Source organism: Bufo bufo, chromosome 5 (genome assembly GCF_905171765.1).
Source record: "Bufo bufo chromosome 5, aBufBuf1.1, whole genome shotgun sequence".
Lineage (NCBI taxonomy): Eukaryota > Metazoa > Chordata > Amphibia > Anura > Bufonidae > Bufo > Bufo bufo.
Genome location: NC_053393.1, coordinates 368,935,964 through 368,956,682, shown reverse-complemented (window position 1 = coordinate 368,956,682; position 20,719 = coordinate 368,935,964). Strand labels below are relative to the sequence as shown.

The following is a 20,719-nucleotide window of genomic DNA, read 5'->3' as shown; positions in this document are numbered from 1 at the left end:
GGGGGTGTTGGGAGTTGGATTCCCGCCGATCTGATATTGATGACCTATCCAGACACAGCTGATGTGGGGAGGGCATATATGGGCAAGGTAGATATAGGTAATTTCAATAGAAATATGTCATGTCAGTATTTAACCCCTTCAGCCCCTATCAATTTTCCGTTTTGCATTTTTGTTTTTCACTCCCTGCCTTCCCAGAGCCATAACTTTTTTACTTTTCCCTTCACATAGTGGCATAAGGGCTTGTTTTTTGGCGGGACAAGTTGTACTTTTCAAAGGGACCATTTACTATTTCATAAAATGTAGCGGGAAGCAGGAAAAAAATCCAAATGGGGTGAAATTGGGAAAAAGAAACGCAATTATGTCATAGTTTTATGGATTTTGTTTCAACAGCGTTCCCTATGCTGTACAAATGACCTGTTACCTTCATTTTTCAGGACAGTACAATTACTGCGATATCACATTTTTATAGTTTTTCTTGTGATTGGCGGGGGTGTTGTAATTATGTTTACAGAGCTGTGCGAGCTGAATGCAGGCCAGCATTGGAATATACTAGTAATTATCCTGGAAGCCTAGTACAGGCTTAGGCCAATTGGTAGTGCCGGCCGCCTTCCCCGATCTCAGCCAGGAGAAGGCAGCCCAGATCAGAAAGCTCATGGCTCCTGGTTTTAGAGCTCCTAGATGTCGTGGTCACATTTGAGCACAGCATCTTAGGGATTAAATGTCCGCGATCGCCATTACCGCCAGTTGCAGACATTATCCCTGGGCCTCTTCTGTGTATAACAGCAGAAACCTGGAGGTTATGGCACCATTTTTGAAGACTGGACTGTATATGTATGTACTCCAGTCTCCTCCATGCCTTTGTTTATTATTTGTAGCAGTCACCTTGTTTCCAGTTGCAATATACAGATAAGTTTTACATCTTTTTATATTACATTTATAAAGAAATGTAGTTTTTAACCAAGTACCCTGTCTCGATAACCGAGAAATGTAATGCTATTATGTTACCTAAAGGTCACCCTTTTTTGCCACATAATGGGGCTACCTGTTTTCAAAATTGCCTTCAGTATCAAATCCTGATTTAAGAAGGGAGGAGAATAGAATAGGATTGCATATTGGATAGTAAGTGTATTGGATACTAATACTCAGTAGCGTAGCAAGAAATGATTGGGCCCCACAGCAAATTTTTGAATGGTCCCTCCCTCAGCAACTTATTCACAATCCCCTCCTCCCATGCTCTTGTGGCTAGTCACAATTGTTTTCTGACGAGGCCTGGCAGCCGCTCTGTCCGTTTTCTACAGTGTGACTGTATATAATATCATTGTATAATACTGTTGAGGGATCTCTGACAATAAAAATCTTTTAATCCTCATCCCGGACGGGCCCCTTCTGAGTTCAGGCCCCAAAGCAACCGCTTCCCCTATAGCTACGCCCCTGCTAATACTAACCTTTAATACCAGCTCTCCTGGAAATCTAAATTTAAACACTGACCTGACGTATTTCTATTGAAATAAAATGAATCTACAGGGTGGGCCATTTATATGGATACACCTTAATAAAATGGGAATGGTTGGTGATATTAACTTCCTGTTTGTGGCACATTAGTATATGTGAGGGGGTAAACTTTTCAAGATGGGTGGTGACCATGGCGGCCATTTTGAATCCAACTTTTGTTTTTTCAATAAGAAGAGGGTCATGTGACATCAAACTTATTGGGAATTTCACAAGAAAAACAATGGTGTGCTTGGTTTCAACGTAACTTTATTCTTTCATGAGTTATTTACAAGTTTCTGACCACTTATAAAAGGTGTTCAATGTGCTGCCCATTGTGTTGGATTGTCAATGCAACCCTCTTCTCCCACTCTTCACACACTGATAGCAACACCGCAGGAGAAATGCTAGCACAGGCTTCCAGTATCCGTAGTTTCAGGTGCTGCACATCTCGTATCTTCACAGCATAGACAATTGCCTTCAGATGACCCCAAAGATAAAAGTCTAAGGGGGTCAGATTGGGAGACCTTGGGGGCCATTCAACTGGCCCACGACGATCAATCCACTTTCCAGGAAACTGTTCATCTAGGAATGCTTGGACCTGACACCCATAATGTGGTGGTGCACCATCTTGCTGGAAAAACTCAGGGAACGTGCCAGCTTCAGTGCATAAAGAGGGAAACACATCATCATGTAGCAATTTCGCATATCCAGTGGCCTTGAGGTTTCCATTTATGAAGAATGGCCCCACTATCTTTGTACCCCATATACCACACCATACCATCAATTTTTTTGTTCCAACAGTCTTGGAGGGATCTATCCAATGTGGGTTAGTGTCAGACCAATAGCGGTGGCTTTGTTTGTTAACTTCACCATTCACATAAAAGTTTGCCTCATCACTGAACAAAATCTTCTGCGTAAACTGAGGGTCCTGTTCCAATTTTTGTTTTGCCCATTCTGCAAATTCAGTGCGCCGATCTGGATCATCCTCGTTGAGATGCAACAGTAGCTGGAGTTTGCAAGGGTGCCATTTGTGAGTAGCTAATATCCGCCGAAGGGATGTTCGACTAATGCCACTCTCCAGTGACATGCGGCGAGTGCTACGATGTGGGCTCTTGCTGAATGAGGCTAGGACAGCCACTGATGTTTCTTCATTAGAGACAGATTTCATGCGTCCACATTTTGGCAAATCCAACACTGAACCAGTTTCACGAAACTTAGCAAGCAGTTTGCTAACTGTAGCATGGGAGATGGGTGGTCTCGTAGGGTGTCTTGCATTGAAATCTGCTGCAATGACCCGGTTACTGCATTCACCAGACATCAACACAATTTCTATCCGCTCCTCATGTGTTAACCTCGGCGACATGTCAATGGCTGTAAACAAAGAGAAACTTGTAAATAACTCATGAAAGAATAAAGTTCCGTTAAAACCAAGCACACCATTGTTTTTCGTGTGAAATTCCCAATAAGTTTGATGTGTCACATGACCCTCTTCCTATTGAAAAAACAAAAGTTGGATTCAAAATGTCCGACTTCAAAATGGCCGCCATGGTCACCACCCATCTTGAAAAGTTTCCCCCCTCACATATACTAATGTGCCACAAACAGGAAGTTAATATCACCAACCATTCCCATTTTATTAAGGTGTATCCATATAAATGGCCCACCCTGTACATTGCATAGAGAAGCACACAAGAACTACAAGTAGGAATACATATGCACAAAGACACATGCAAACAGTGAAAAGATGTATATTTAAGGGAATGGCTTCCCCTATTTAGGGTGTGCACTCCCATCCATCTGCCTGGTGCTTTACATCCAAGTAGCTCATAGCTGGAGCCTACATTGCCCTGAAATGTTTAGGCCAAAAGCCCAAAAAAGACAAGTCTTTTAGTGTGGGTTCTGTCTGTTAGAAGCCACCTGGTCGTTGGTAGATGGGCCCAACACACTTGATCCAAATGTGCCCAAAGAGCTTCTAATTTTCATATAGTAAGTACAGCAGTAATGCACTTTAAATGTATTCATGTTTTCAATGTTTGCATGCATCTTTGTGCACAAAGCAGTGTGCTGCCACTTCTAGTCCTTGTTTGGTTTTGTATTAAAGCCATGGTAGCGTGCACCTGAACTCCCTATTACACATAGTTTGGAGGTGCTGGTTTAACTCTTTTTTTTGTATTGTCCATTGTATATAGGATACATTCATATTTATAACTATAATTATGTTTTGCTGCTGTCCTAGTTAAGCAATGTCCCCCCCACATCAGCTGTGTCTGATACCTATGATATTTAGGGGAGGACCTGGCATTTTATATAATGCCATAACTAAGTGCTTGTTATGCTTAAAACGCATCATTTCATCTTTTTAATGTACATCTTTCCATGGAACTTTACTATTTCTTATACTTTGCTATTGAGTAGGGTGGCCGGCTCTGTGTTTGTTCCCTGCACATGAAGATTTGAAGGCACTAGGAGTAATTTACCAATCTGAAATACGCCTAAATCTGGCGTATTTCAAGCACAGATGGCGGTTACGCCACTATCTGCGACTTTGCCCCATTCATGCCAGGTCTAAAATTGTGGCCGTGGCGCAGGCAAGAAAGGGGGCGGGCCGGGCTAGTCTCATTCATCAATGGTCTAAATGTAAGACAGCTCAGGATTCTGGGGTGAGCTGTCCATTTGGTCATGTTCTCTTTTCACCTTATTTGCTTATCTGACTTGCTATTTCTATTCTCTGCATTTCTCTGTTAGTTCCTGAGTGCAGTGAAGAGAGAGGAGAAAGGGACTGCCACTTAGCACTGGCAACAGTTTTCCATGAACACAGTACTCCTACTATCAGCGCTAAGCACTGGCAGTCCCCCATTCTTTTCTCTCTTCCTTGCACTCAGTACTAACAGGGAAGAGCATGAAATAGAAATAAAGGACTGTCAGCAAGTCAGATAGGCAGTGACAGTTAGGACATATATAGGGAGCCAGGGGCTGGGGTATTGAGCTAAGAGCTCTTCCGCTGTATGTTACACAGGCTCTAACTGAGCACTGCAGATGGATTCTCCTTAGCAGTGCTCAGTTAGAGCTTTGCTATGTAGACTCTTTACATACCTTTGGGGTCATTTATCAAACTGGTGTAAAGTAGAACTGGCTTAGTTGCCCATAGCAACCAATCAGATTCCACCTTTCATTTTTGACAGCTCCTTTGGAAAATTAAATATGGAATCTGGTTGGTACGTGCCACTAAGCCAGTTCTACTTTACACCAGTTTAATTAATGACCCCATTTGTTCTAGGAAAAAAAACACACAACACTTTTCCCTAATAAAGTGCATGACAAAAATGGTTACCATTCCTGTCCCTACAGTATATTTAAAATAATAGGCACACCTTGCATCAGAACATGCTGATGCATAGCAGACGTAGATGACATTTTCTGGGTTAAAGACAGACCACAATATGCCAAATTTATTAAGAGCCGTGTACCTCTTCATAAATTTGGGGTATTTTATGTTAACTTCAATTTAAAGGGGTTGTGCAGCCTGTTTATACTGATGACCTATCCTCAGGATAGGTCATCTATATCTGATCAGTGGCGGCCCAACACCTGGCACCCCCACCGATCAGCTATTTGAAGAGGAGGCAGCGTTTCATGCAAATGCTGCTTCCTCATCATTACACTATGCGCCGTCTGCCCTATAGCGGTGGAGAAGTGTAATTACGTTCTCGCTCCAAGTGGCTAGGTGATCAATAGAAACAGGCTGCAGTATGAAACTATGATAGGTGCACATTAATCCTTAAAGGGGTTCTGCAGTTTGTTTAAACTGATGAGCTATCCTCTGAATAGATTATCAGCATCTGATCGACGGTGGTCCGACACCTGGGACCCCCTGCCGATCAGCTCCAGCAGCGCCGCGGCCTTCTCACCGTTTACCGCAGGCCTAGTGTCGTCACGACTAGTATCACTGGCCTGGGCGCGGCTAAGCTCCATTCAAGTGAACAGAGCTTAGCCGCGCCCAGGCAAGTTAACACTAGTCGTGACGTCACTGGGCCAACGGTAAACAGTGAGAAGGTTGGAGCGCCGCTGCCTTCTCAAACAGCTGATCGGCGGGGGTCCCAGGTGTCGGATAGATCATCAGTTTAAACAAACTGCAGAACCCCTTTAATATTAGATATGCTATTCCACACCTTTTTTTGGTGGTATACAGCTGCAAACCAACCAGATAGAGGTCAGTGTTTCACCCCCACATAGCATAGACTATGCCAGAAGAGATCATAAAGACTCAAGAGGGTGAGCCCATCGCTCATTGTGTGATCTCCACCAGAGGAACAAATGCAGAAATCCACTCTACTTCCTAGGTTCAATAACATGAAAACTTGGCCAATTCTATGTGTCCTCCCCTATTTCAATGAGCAGGTTGCTCTTGGGTGTAATACAAAGACAAACCCTTGCAGAATTCCCACTGCCACTCCATTTATCTCTATGGGACTGTCTGAGATAGCTGAGTAGACGAATGGAACGGCAGTGTCCACACTTAACCTGCTGCTTCATTCATTTTAGGGTGCCAATGGGGTATGGGGCCCATGTTCTTGTAATCTTGAGATCTAGCACAGGAGCTGGGCCTGCGCCATTGCTGGGACGTACTACTTATTATGACAATGAGCGTTAACTCACTCCGCTCAGTGACGCAATAGTGCAAACTGGTCACATTTTCCATACATTTTCTTCATACAGCCCACGTCCTCAAGTAAGAATAGAAATTCAGAGACTTACCCACTGCATGGTCCACGGCTGCATCATAGGTATGGTTTGAAGGCAGAGGATAGTGATTTGGTCTTCCCGATTCTGCAATTGGCTGCTTAGCAGAATCAAGTGGAACAAAAGAGTCAGGACTGTACGCAGTTGGAAAGGTATGTGGAAACAGATAGGGTATGTGTACAGGATAAGGATAAGTCTCTGGAACATCTGGAAATTCATTGGGCTCTTGGAAATCTACAGGTTTGCTAACTCTGGAGAAAAGGTTTGAGGGTTGTAGGTATAGATCTGGCACACTTGCAGGATGAGAATCGATTGGTGCAGAATTCCTTTCCTTTGCTTTACTGAACACTCTCCTACTCAACTCACTCGGAGTAGGATTAGAAAGGTTTGTCATATTGTCAATGCGGCTTCCTGTCTGGTGGTAAATCTTTTCTTCTTGCAGTTTTCTCTCCAAAAAATTATTTTCTTCCTCGCATTCCACAGGCTGGTTACTAGCAGTAAATAAAGCTTCATGCACATAACCATTTCGTGAACCCAAGGAGCTGTGTAGTGAGAGGGGGTCATCTACAGGAAAAAAGAAAAATGTCACATGCATATGCTTACCGGATATAAGATAAAGATTATATATATATATATATATATATATATATATATATATACACACACATACACATATATATACATATACACACACATTATATATATATCTAAATGTATGTGAAATGAAAACAAAATAGGGCCACATGTCCTTAATGAGTTATTCCAGGATATTAACACTGAGGGTCTATCCTGAGGATAGACCATCCATATCTGTTGGCGCCCCGCTGACACTCCTGGTCCAAGAACAAGCTGTTATTCTTACAACAGTCTTATGCAGAGTGAGTTTTCTGTCAAGGGGCGATGCATGAAGCAAATACATAGCATCCGGACTAGGGTTGGACGATATCAAAAATATTCCCACGATAACGATATTAAGAAATTAATCGCGATAACGATATATATCGCGATAAATGCCCATTTAGAAGAAAAAAACACTTGGGGCCCCAAGGAGACGTTACGCTGTATGGGGGCAGCCACAAGGAGACATTACGCTGTATGGGGGCAGCCACAAGGAGACGTTACGCTGTATGGGGGCAGCCACAAGGAGACGTTACGCTGTATGGGGGCAGCCACAAGGAGACGTTACGCTGTATGGGGGCAGCCACAAGGAGACGTTACGCTGTATGGGGGCAGCCACAAGGAGACGTTACGCTGTATGGGGCAGCCACAAGGAGACGTTACGCTGTATGGGGCAGCCACAAGGAGAAGTTACGCTGTATGGGGCAGCCACAAGGAGAAGTTACGCTGTATGGGGGCAGCCACAAGGAGAAGTTACGCTGTATGGGGGCAGCCACAAGGAGAAGTTACACTGTATGGGGGCAGCCACAAGGAGAAGTTACACTGTATGGGGGCAGCCACAAGGAGAAGTTACACTGTATGGGGGCAGCCACAAGGAGAAGTTACACTGTATGGGGGCAGCCACAAGGAGAAGTTACACTGTATGGGGGCAGCCACAAGGAGAAGTTACACTGTATGGGGGCAGCCACAAGGAGAAGTTACACTGTATGGGGGCAGCCACAAGGAGAAGTTACACTGTATGGGGGCAGCCACAAGGAGAAGTTACACTGTATGGGGGCAGCCACAAGGAGAAGTTACACTGTATGGGGGCAGCCACAAGGAGAAGTTACACTGTATGGGGGCGGCCACAAGGAGACGTTACACTGTATGGGGGCAGCCACAAGGAGACGTTACACTGTATGGGGGCAGCCACAAGGAGACGTTATACTGTATGGGGGCAGCCACAAGGAGACGTTATACTGTATGGGGGCAGCCACAAGGAGAAGTTACACTGTATGGGGGCAGCCACAAGGAGACGTTAATTGTTAAACTTTTATATGTCATTTTTCACCATTTCCGGTATCTGTAATTAGTCAATTGACTTCTAGTAACAACAAAAACATTACAGGGTTAATTCTGTACCAGAACGAGTGGTTTATAGTAGGGATGTCCCGATACAATTTTTTTTTAGACCGAGTACCGATACTCTTATTTAAGTACTCACCGATACCAATTATAACAATTAAATAAAGAACACATTTATTTTGTGACCACTGACCAACCAAAAGTCCAAAAAACAGCCCCCAGCCTCTGATCAGCCCCTCATGTGCCTCCCAGCCTCTCCCTCTTATCAGCCCCCTCTGGTAACTCCCCCCCCCACCCCCCCAGTATTAATCATTGGTGGCAGTGGCCACAGGGTCTCTCCCCCCCCCCCCATCATTGGTGGCAGTGGGCAGTGCGCCCCCCAGTATAATCATTGGTGGCAGTGGCCACAGGGTCCCCCTCCCATCATTGGTGGCAGTGGGCCCCCCCTCCCCAGTATTAATCATTGGAGGCCACAGGGTCGTCCCCTCATCATTGGTGGCAGTGCCCCCCCTCCTTCCCCAGTATTAATCATTGGAGGCCACAGGGTCGTCCCCCCATCATTGGTTGCAGTGGGCACCCCTCCCTCCCCAGTATTAATCATTGGAGGCCACAGGGTCGTCCCCCCATCATTGGTGGCAGTTTGCAGTTCCGATCGGAGTCCCAGCAGTGTAATGCTGGGGCTCCGATCGCTTACCATGGTAGCCAGGATGCTACTGAAGTCCTGGCTGCCATGGTATGTTAGTGACCAGCATTATACTCACGTGCGTCGTGGCCGCCGGGCGCTCCTTCTTCTGTCTGTGCGGCGCATTTCTAAGGCTTATAGCATTAGTAATGCGCCGCACAGACCTATGAGAAGAAAGAGCGCCCGGCGGCCACGGCGCACGTGAGTATAATGCTGCTCACTAACATACCATGGCAGCCAGGGCTTCAGTAGCGTCCTGGCTACCATGGTAACCGATCGGAGCCCCAGCATAACACTGCTGGGACTCCGATCGGAACTGCAAACTGGCACCAATGATGGGGGGACGACCCTGTGGCCTCCAATGATTAATACTGGGGAGGGAGGGAGGAGGGGGGCACTGCCCACTGCCACCAATGCAGGGACTTAAGAACATTCCCGGCACCCGACCTCTGAGAGGACGCTGTGATCACCTGAGGGGTTAATTGCGCGGATCACAGCGTCCTCTCAGAGGTCGGGTGCAGGGAATGCGAGTCACAGAATTCCTTCCCTCCCCCACGCCGGCCGAACTGCTAAGAGCGTCGCCGCAAGCGGCCAGCAGGTATCGGGGACATTTGCACGAGTACAAGTACTCTGCAAATGTCCCGTATCGGTTCATGCTGGGGCGGGCGGCCACAGATTTAGAAGCGGTCAGCGCACATGACCGCTTCTATGACGTCACGAAATACTGCAGTATTTAGGAAACGGCGATGTCGCCATATCGCCTTTTTTTTATACCGCGGTATATCGTGATACCGGTATATCGCCCAACCCTAATCCTGACTGTATCTTGACCCACTCACTTAATGGGTCTGTGTACATGAGTGTCGCCTCTCACGCATCGTTTCTGCGTTCAGGAGAAATTGCAGCATGTTCTATATTCTGTATTTTTCACGCAGCTCTGGTTCCATTGAAGTGAATGGGGCTTCCGTGAAAAAAACGCATTGCAACCGGATGCAAAGCGTTTTTCACTAATGGTTGCTAGGAGATGTTGTTTGTAATTTATCAGGTTTTTTTCATACGAGTGAAAAAACACAAATTCGTAGGCCCCTTTCACACAGGCGAGTTTTCCGCGCGGGTGCAATGCGTGAGGTGAACGCATTGCACCCGCACTAAATCCGGACCCATTCATTTCTATGGGGCTGTGCACATGAGCGGTGATTTTCACGCATTATTTGTGCGTTGCGTGAAAATCACAGCAAGCTCTATTTTGTGCGTTTTTCACGCAACGCAGGCCCCATAGAAGTGAATGGGACTACGTGAAAATCGCAAGCAAGTGCGGATGCGGTGCGATTTTCACGCACGGTTGCTAGGAGACGATCGGGATGGAGACCTGATCATTATTATTTTCCCTTATAACATGGTTATAAGGGAAAATAATAGCATTCTTATACAGAATGCATAGTACAATAGGGCTGGAGGGGTAAAAAAAAAATAATAATAAAAAAAAAATTTAACTCACCATAATCCAATTGATCGCGCAGCCCGGCTTCTCTTCTGTCTTCTTTCTTCAGGACCTGGGTAAAGGACCTGTGATGACGTCACTGCGCTCATCACATGGCCCGTCATATGATCCATCACCATGGTAAGAGATCATGTGATAGACCATGTGATGAGCGCAGTGACATCACCACAGGTCCTTTACCCAGGTCCTAAAGAAAGAAGACAGAAGAGAAGCCGGGCTGTGCCATCAATTGTATTAAGGAGAGTTAAATAAATAAAAATTTAACCCCTCCATCCCTATTGGACTATGCATTCTGTGGGTACCAAACATGCCGATTTTTCCTGCAACGCACCCGCATCTTATCCGGGCAAAAAACATGACGCCCGTGTGAAAAAGTCAACCACTGAACGCAATCGGAAACAAAACGGACTGCACTTATGTGCAAAACCATCCGTTTTTTCCTGAACAGATCGGGACACAATCCATATTGTTCGTCTGAAAGGGGTCTTATTCACATGTCAGTGATTTCCATCAGTGATTTTGCGCCAAAACCAAGACTGGAGTCTCCACAGACATGAGGTATAAGGGAAAAAATCTGCACATGTTCTTTGTTTAGAGATGCACCTGGTTTGGGCTCAAAACTACTGATGGAAAATCACTGACCGAACACTGACTAGGTGAATAAGGCATTAAGACACATTCAGACACAGGTTTCAGTGTGTATTTGGTGCCGAAAACCTGGCCGTATGTGAGCTGAAACCGCCTCCCATTGTTTTTAATGAGAGACCACTCTGCAGTTCATGCGGCCGATGATTTTTTGCTGTACTGTTCCAGATCATGCACAGGTCCATTCTTGGTGCAGTTCACGTGTGGACCTCTCGTAAAGGCGCAGTGGGAGCCTGCTAGCAGTTTAGCATCATTTAATGGGGATAAACAGAGAGCGGATCTGCACTATACACAATGACAACTCACAGCAGAAACTGCTGTGGTTTCTGCTGGGGGATAAGCAGTGGGTTTTGTCATGGACAAAATCCCTCATCTGAACCTACCCCCTATTTAGGGTATATTCATATGGAGTTTTTTGCAGTTGATTTCTAAGGACTCATTCACAGTTGAATTCCAGTGGCCTGAACCTGCTGAGGATCAGGCTACCAGAGTTCACTGTATTGGAACTGCCGGATACGACCGTGTACTGCTATTGACTATAATTGGATCAGACGGAGATCTCGTTACCCCCCGGCAAATATGCCAGGAAGAAAACGGACAAAAACTGTTGATTGCAGGGGTTTTTGTCTGGACAAATGTGGCCTAAGAGATTTGGGAGGCAGATTTTCATATTGCAAGCTGTTTTGGGGGCTGATTTTAATGCTGCTGTTTTTTCTACTTTCCAAAATAGGATCACTTTATGGGGGACTGTAGGGGTACCTTAGTGTGCCTTCAAATATAACATGACACTCCAAAAACCATATGGCTCTCCTTTCCTTCTGAGCCCTGCTGTGTGCCCATAGCAGTTTACCACCACACATGTGGTGTTTCTGTAAACTGCAGAATCAGTAATAAATATTGAGGCTTGTTTAGCTGTTAACCCTTGCTGCCTTAAAGGAAAAAAATAGATTCAAATGTAAAATCTGCAACAAAAAAAAAGAAAAGTGAAATTTTGAATTTTCATCTCCATTTTCCTTTAACCCCTTAAGGACTCAGCCCTATTTCACCTTAAGGGGTTTCTATCACTTCGTTTCACATAATTAGCTGTCAGACACTAGCGATCCGCTAGTGTCTGCTCTACCAAACCATCCTAATATAATAGGTTTTGGGGCAGCCGTTTTGCTAAAAAAAGAACTTATATCGATATGCTAATGAGCCTCTAGGTGCTATGGGGGCGTCATTAGCACCTAGAGGCTCGGTCTACCTTCACAAACTGCCGCCGCCCAGCGCGTCCTTCCAGCCCGCCCATCTCCTCCATAATGCGATCCTCCCTGTGAACGTATATATTCGGCGCATGCGCAGTGAATGTCTGACCGCTTCCCTGCTCAGACATCTCCACTGCGCCTGCGCCGATGACGTCATAGTGCTCCAAGGAACAGGCGCAGTGGAGATGTCTGAGCAGGGAAGCGGTCAGACATTCACTGCGCATGCGCCGAATATATACGTTCACACGGAGGATCGCATTCTGGAGGAGATGGGCGGGCTGGAGGGACGCGCTGGGCGGTGGCAGTTTGTGAAGGTAGACCGAGCCTCTAGGTGCTAATGACGCCCCCATAGCACCTAGAGGCTCATTAGCATATCGATATAAGTTCTTTTTTTAGCAAAACGGCTGCCCCAAAACCTATTATATTAGGATGGTTTGGTAGAGCAGACACTAGCGGATCGCTAGTGTCTGACAGCTAATTATGTGAAACAAAGTGATAGAAACCCTTTAAGGACTTGGCCATTTTTTGCAAATCTGACCAGTGTCACTTTAAGTGCTGATAACTTTAAAACACTTTGACTTATCCAGGCCATTCTGAGATTGCTTTTTTGTCACATAGTGTACTTCATGACACTGGTAAAAAGAAGCAAAAAAAAATCATTTTTATTTATAAAAAAATACCAAATTTACCCAAAATTTGTAACAAATTGCAAATTTCCAAGTTTCAATTTCTCTACTTTTATAATACATAGTAATACCTCCAAAAATAGTTATTACTTTACATTCCCCATATGTCTACTTCATGTTTGGATCATTTTGGGAATGATATTTTATTTTTTGGAGATGTTACAAGGCTTAGAAGTTTAGCAAATCTTGAATATTTTCAGAAATTTTCAAAAACCCAATTTTTAGGGACCAGTTCAGGTCTGAAGTCACTTTGCGAGGCTTACATAATAGAAACCACCCAAAAATGACCTCATTCTAGAAACTACACCACTCAAGGTATTCAAAACTGATTTTAAAAACTTTGTTAACCCGTTAGGTAGGTGTTCCACAAGAGTTAATGGCAAATGGTGTTAAAATTTCAGAATTTTGATTTTTGGGGAAATTTTCTATTATAACCACCTCCGGACCGCCTAACGCACGGATGCGTCCGGAAGGTGGTTGATTCATTCCTCCTGGACGCATCCGTGCGACATCTCGAGACGCGAGATTTCGGTCAGAGCCGGCCTGCGCATCGCGGGCCGGCAAAAGTTACAGTACAAGTTCGTCACCAGCCTGCCAGCAACGATCATTGGCTGGCAGGCTGGCGATTTTCAAAAAAACGAATCACAAGCCGTATAACAGATCATATTAGTAAATATGATCTGTTATATGGCTTGTCTGCTCCTCTGCTGGTCCTTTTCGTCGGTTGGATCCAGCAGAGGAGCAGACTGAACTGTGAGTAGCACCAACAGTACACTGTAGCCCCAGATCACCCCCCAGCACCCCAATTAACCCTTTGATCACCCCTTTGATCGCCCCTGTCAATCACTAGTGAAAGGAAAAAAGTGATCAGTGTAAACCAGACATGCTCAACCTGCGGCACTCCAGCTGTTGTAAAACTACAACTCCCACAATGCCCTGCTGTAGGCTGATAGCTGTAGGCTGTTTGGGCATGCTGGGAGTTGTAGTTTTGCAACAGCTGGAGGGCCGCAGGTTGAGCATGCCTGGTGTAAACGGTCACTTTTTTTTTTCACTGGTATTGACTGTTAGGTTTTAGGGATAGTTTAGGCCCCTTGGTTAGGTAGTTTAGGGATCAGTTAGCGCCCAGCCCACCGCAGTCACTTATTCGCTGTTTAGCGTATCGCTAATCAGCATTTGTACTTTTATAGTATCTGTAAGTGATCAAAACTGATCACGGTCAGATCTATAATTGTATTAGTGTCACCTTAGCTCGCCCTCCACCCAAAACGCAGTGTTTGTCCGATCAGTTTTGATATTTTTTATCAACAGCAGCGGCCTCCGGTACTTCGCTAGCCTCCCCTTTGTAAGACAGGCTTGCTTTTTTTCTTGGGTAGTCTCAGGGAATACCCCTAAATTTAGTAGTCCAAATGTCAAACAGGGGGTATTCTTCTGAAGAGGCCTACAGGATTCTGACCCAGTCGGATGAGGAGTGGGAACCCTCATCTGACGAATCTAGCGGGTCAGAATATGAACCTGTAGAAAGCAGTGGCTCTCTGACCCAATGTTCGGACGAGGAGGCTGAGGTCCCTGATAGCACCAGGCGTACCCGGCCCCGTGTCGCTAGACCACAGGTTGCGCAGGATCCGCTTCAAGAGCAGCAGAGTGGGGCTGGCGCTGCCGGATCACGTGGTGAGGCATACACCAGCAGCGCAGCCCTTCCTGGACCTAGTATCAGCACTGCCGTACAACATGGTGAAGTAGCGAGCACCAGAAGGGCAGTTGAAGCTGGTACGGTGGCACATGCAGTAGTTACCCCGTCGCAGCCACCGCACAGACAGGCCCGTAGAGCCCCTAGAATCCCTGAGGTGCTGGCAAACCCTGATTGGCAGTCACCAACTTCAGCCGCACCATTAGTTCCCCCTTTTACCGCCCAGTCTGGAGTTCGGGTTGAGACGGCTCAGATCGGTTCGGCCCTGGGATTTTTTGAGCTGTTCTTGACTGCGGAGCTCTTAGACTTAGTTGTGGCAGAAACAAATCGGTATGCCACACAATTTATAACCGCCAACCCGGGAAGTTTTTATGCCCAGCCTTTCCGGTGGAAACCAGTCCAAGTTTCCGAAATTAAAATTTTTCTGGGCCTTCTCCTCAACATGGGTCTAACTAAAAAGCATGAATTGCGGTCATATTGGTCCACGAACCCAATTCATCACATGCCCATGTTCTCTGCTGCTATGTCCAGGACACGATTTGAGACCATCCTGCATTTCCTGCATTTTAGCAACAACACCACCTCCCGTCCCAGAGGCCACCCAGCTTTTGACCGGCTCCACAAAATTCGGCCCCTCATTGACCATTTCAACCAGAAATTTGCAGATTTGTATACCCCTGAGCAAAACATCTGCATAGACGAGTCCCTAATACATTTTACCGGGCGCCTTGGCTTCAAACAATACATCCCAAGCAAGCGTGCCCGGTATGGGGTCAAATTGTATAAGCTCTGTGAAAGGGCCACAGGCTATACCCACAAATTTAGTGTCTATGAGGGAAAAGATCAGACCCTGGAGCCGGTCGGTTGCCCTGACTACCTGGGGAGCAGTGGGAAGACAGTCTGGGACTTGGTGTCCCCCTTATTCGGCAAGGGGTACCATCTTTATGTGGACAATTTCTACACAAGTGTGGCCCTCTTTAGGCATTTGTTTCTAGAACGGATTTGCGCCTATGGCACCGTACGACCTAGTCGCCGGGGCTTCCCCCAACGTCTCGTTACCACCCGTCTTGCAAGGGGGGAGAGGGCTGCCTTGTGTAACGAAGAACTGCTCGCGGTAAAATGGAGAGACAAGCGTGACGTTTACATGCTCTCCTCCATTCACGCAGACACGACAATCCAAATTGAGCGAGCAACCCGTGTCATTGAAAAGCCCCTCTCAGTCCACGACTATAATTTGCTCATGGGAGGGGTGGACTTCAATGACCAGATGTTGTCTCCGTATTTAGTTTCCCGCAGAACCAGACGCTGGTATAAGAAGGTGTCTGTATATTTGATTCAATTGGCTGCATATAATAGTTTTGTTCTCTACAGTAAGGCTGGGAGAACACGATCCTTCCTCAAATTCCAGGAAGAGATCATCGAGAACCTCCTGTATCCAGAAGGTTCCGTGGCCCCATCCACCAGTGTAGTTAGCCGTCTACACGAGCGACATTTCCCCAATGTCGTTGCTGGTACCTCAACCCAACCGTCACCCCGAAAAAGATGTCGTGTCTGTAGCAGGAGTGGAATAAGGCGTGACACCCGCTATTTCTGTCCTGACTGTCCTGACCACCCTGCCCTATGCTTAGGAGAGTGTTTCCGGAAGTACCACACACAGGTACACCTAGCATAGGGATCACATGTCACCAGGACAGGCACACAGGGCTATTAGGGCCCATTCACTCACAGCTGCTGCAAACGTCTCCTTTCACCTGGGACAAAGTGCATAACGCACTTCGCCACATCTTTGGGCGATTTGCACTTTGCACATTGACCCATGGGGAAGGAGAGGTTTGTTCTATAAAGGTAAAAAAAAAAACAAAAAAAAACACCAGTAAGCAAAAAGGTTAATGTTCAGTTCAAAAAGTTAAAGTTTAGATGTTCTCTTCCAAAGTTAATAAAATTATTGTGTTGCGGCCTGTTTTTTTTCTTTTTTTTAACCTTCCAGGTGGACCAACCGATCGACTAGCTGCAGCACTGATGTGCATTCTGACAGAAGCATTGCGCTGCTGTCAGATTACACACAAGTCGGTGTATGCGGCGCTGCAAGACGAGATTTCTCCTCTGCAGTAAAAGATACGTTTGCCGAGGCATATGAGCTGAAGAAGTGGCGGTGTTCCTATGCTTTGGCAAACACTTTGTATATAAAAAAAAAATAAAAAATCCCGGCAATGATTCATTCATCCACATCGATTGATGTGAATGGAGAAATCTGGTTTGCCAGGGCATACGAGCTAAGTGGGTATGGATGTTGGGCGGAGCTCCTATGTCCTGGCAGACGCCTTTCCCCTCCTTTTTTTTTTTGGCAGAGATTTTTTCATCCACATTGATCGATGCGAATGAAGAAATCTGTGCCGTTCATTTTTTTCTTTCAGCCCAGCGGCTGAACGGAAAAAAAAAAAATCTCATTACCCGTATGCTCAATATAAGGAGAATAACAGAAACTCCTAATGCTGGGCATACATGTAATGATTGCGGAGACCCTCAAATGCCAGGGCAGTACAAACACCCCACAAATAACACCATTTTGGAAAGAAGACACCCCAAGGTATTCGCTGAGGGGCATATTGAGTCCATGAAAGATTGAAATTTTTGTCCCAAGTTAGCGGAAAGGGAGACTGAGAAAAAAAATCCCAAAAATCAATTTCCGCTAACTTGTGCCAAAATTTTTTTTTTTATATGAACTCGCCATGCCCCTCATTGAATACCTTGGGGTGTCTTCTTTCCAAAATGGGGTCACATGTGGGGTATTTATACTGCCCTGGCATTTTAGGGGCCCCAAAGCGTGAGAAGAAGTCTGGTATCCAAATGTCTAAAAATGCCCTCCTAAAAGGAATTTGGGCACCTTTGCGCATCTAGGCTGCAAAAAAGTGTCACACATGTGGTATCGCCGTACTCAGGAGAAGTTGGGGAATGTGTTTTGGGGTGTCATTTTACATATACCCATGCTGGGTGAGAGAAATATCTTGGTCAAATGCCAACTTTGTATAAAAAAATGGGAAAAGTTGTCTTTTGCCAAGATATTTCTCTCACCCAGCATGGGTATATGTAAAATGACACCCCAAAACACATTCCCCAACTTCTCCTGAATACGGAGATACCACATGTGTGACACTTTTTTGCAGCCTAGGTGGGCAAAGGGGCCCACATTCCAAAGAGCACCTTTCGGATTTCACCGGCCATTTTTTACAGAATTTGATTTCAAACTCCTTACCACACATTTGGGCCCCTAGAATGCCAGGGCAGTATAACTACCCCACAAGTGACCCCATTTTGGAAAGAAGACACCCAAAGGTATTCGCTGATGGGCATAGTGAGTTCATAGAACTTTTTATTTTTTGTCACAAGTTAGTGGAATATGAGACTTTGTAAGAAAATAAATAAATCATTTTCCGCTAACTTGTCACAAAAAATAAAAAGTTCTATGAACTCACTATGCCCATCAGCGAATACCTTAGGGTGTCTACTTTCCGAAATGGGGTCATTTGTGGGGTGTTTGTACTGTCTGGCCATTGTAGAACCTCAGGAAACATGACAGGTGCTCAGAAAGTCAGAGCTGCTTCAAAAAGCGGAAATTCACATTTTTGTACCATAGTTTGTAAACGCTATAACTTTTACCCAAACCATTTTTTTTTTTACCCAAACATTTTTTTTTATCAAAGACATGTATAACAATAAATTTAGAGCAAAATTTATATATGGATGTCGTTTTTTTTGCAAAATTTTACAACTGAAAGTGAAAAATGTCATTTTTTTGCAAAAAAATCGTTAAATTTCGATTAATAACAAAAAAAGTAAAAATGTCAGCAGCAATGAAATACCACCAAATGAAAGCTCTATTAGTGAGAAGAAAAGGAGGTAAAATTCATTTGGGTGGTAAGTTGCATGACCGAGCAATAAACGGTGAAAGTAGGGTAGGTCAGAAGTGTAAAAAGTGGCCTGGTCTTTCAGGGTGTTTAAGCTATGGGGGCTGAGGTGGTTAATCCATTTTTTCCAGTAACAAAGCAAGGGTTAACAGCCAAACAAAATGCTATATTTATTGCCCCGATTCTGTAGTTTGCAGAAACACCCCATATGTGGCCGTAAACTACTGTACGGGCACACAGTAGGGCATAGAGGGAAAGGTGCGCCGTATGGATTTTAGAAGGCAGATTTTGCTGGACTGTTTTTTTTGACACCATATCCCATTTGAAGCCCCCCTGATGCACCCCTAGAGTAGAAACTCCATAAAAGTGACCCCCATCTAAGAAACTACACCCCTCAAGGTATTCAAAACTGATTTTACAAACTTTGTTAACCCTTTAGGTGTTGCACAAGATTTAATGGAAAATAGAGATACAATTTCAAAATTTCACTTTTTTGGCAGATTTTCCATTTTAATATTTTTTTTCCAGTTACAAAGCAAGGGTTAAGTTACAAAGCAAGGGTTAACAGCCAAACAAAACTCATTATTTATGGCCCCGATTCTGTAGTTTACAGAAACACCCCATATGTGGTTGTAAACTGCTGTACGGGCACACGGCAGGGCGCAGAAGGAAAGGAATGCCATACGGTTTTTGGAAGGCAGATTTTGCTGGACTGTTTTTTTTTACACCATGTCCCATTTGAAGCCCCCCTGATGCACCCCTAGAGTAGAAACTCCAAAAAAGTGACCCCATTTTAGAAACTACGGGATAGGGTGGCAGTTTTGTTGGTACTAGTTTAGGGTACATATGATTTTTGGTTGCTCTATATTACACTTTTTGTGAGGCAAGATAACAAGAAATAGCTTTTTTGGCACAGTTTTTTTTTTTTTTTGTTATTTACAACATTCATCTGACAGGTTAGATCATGTGGTATTTTTATAGAGCAGGTTGTCACAGACCCGGCGATACCTAATATGTATACAATTTTTTTTATTTATGTAAGTTTTACACAATGATTTCATTTTTGAAACAAAAAAAATCATGTTTTAGTGTCTCCATAGTCTGAGAGCCATAGTTTTTTCAGTTTTTGGACGATTATCTTAGGTAGGGTCTCATTTTTTGTGGGATGAGATGACGGTTTGATTGGCACTATTTTGGGGTGCATATGACTTTTTGATCGCCTCCTATTACACTTTTTGTGTCGTAAAATGACAAAAAATGGCTTTTTTTACACTGTTTTTATTTTTATTTTTTTACGGTGGTCACCTGAGGGGTTAGGTCATGTGATATTTTTATAGAGCCGGTCGATACGGACGCGGCGATACCTAATATGTATACATTTTTTTTATTTATGTAAGTTTTACACAATGATTTCATTTTTGAAACAAAAAAAATATATAATGTTTTAGTGTTTCCATAGTCTGAGAGCCATAGTTTTTTTCAGTTTTTGGGCAATTATCTTGGGTAGGGTATGATTTTTGCGGGATGAGATGATGGTTTGATTGGTACTATTTTGGCGTACATGCAACATTTTTGATCACTTTTATTACTTTTTTGGGAAGTAAGGTGGGCAAAATTTCAATATTTTTTTTAATTTTTTTTATGGCGTTCACCGTGCGGGGAAAGTAACATGACCGTTTTATAGATCAGGTCGTTACGGACGCGGCGATATCCAATATGTGTAGTGTATTTTTTTTTTTTTATTCAGTGATAAATGTTTTTTTTTTTTATCTTTACTTTTTTTTACATTTTGTTGACCCAGAACCACTTGGTTCTTGAAGATCCAGTGGGTCTGATGTCTGTATAATACAGTACAGTACACCATATAGGATATTGTACTGTATTTTACTTACACATTGTCTGAACAGATCTATGCCTGAGAAGGCATCCTGTTGCCATGGGAACCTTCCCCGTCTGCTCGGTTGTGGCCACAACTGAGCAGACGGGAAGGGTAAGGAGGGGGGCTCCCTCCCTCTGTCTCCCCATCCTGTCTGGGGGCTTCAAAGGCACAGTAGCCCCCCAATGGGAGAGGGAGGGAGCTCCCTGACCCTGACTGTTAATATTTTCCATACAGCGGTCCGTACGGACCGCGGTATGGAAAGGGTTAAACGGCTTACATCTGCACAGATGTCAGCCG

At 44.7% G+C, this 20,719-nt stretch overlaps 1 protein-coding gene across 4 annotated transcripts in view; it reads right to left on the bottom strand.

The window, feature by feature from the left end:
* Positions 1-20,719, bottom strand: part of RIPK1 (receptor interacting serine/threonine kinase 1) — a 165,258-nt gene that overhangs the window by 7,761 nt on the left and 136,778 nt on the right. For all 4 annotated transcript variants that reach the window (XM_040431969.1, XM_040431971.1, XM_040431970.1 and 1 more), the window contains exon 9: positions 6,247-6,795. In XM_040431969.1, the coding sequence (XP_040287903.1) occupies positions 6,247-6,795 (549 nt within the window). The remainder of the gene's footprint in view (positions 1-6,246; positions 6,796-20,719) is intronic.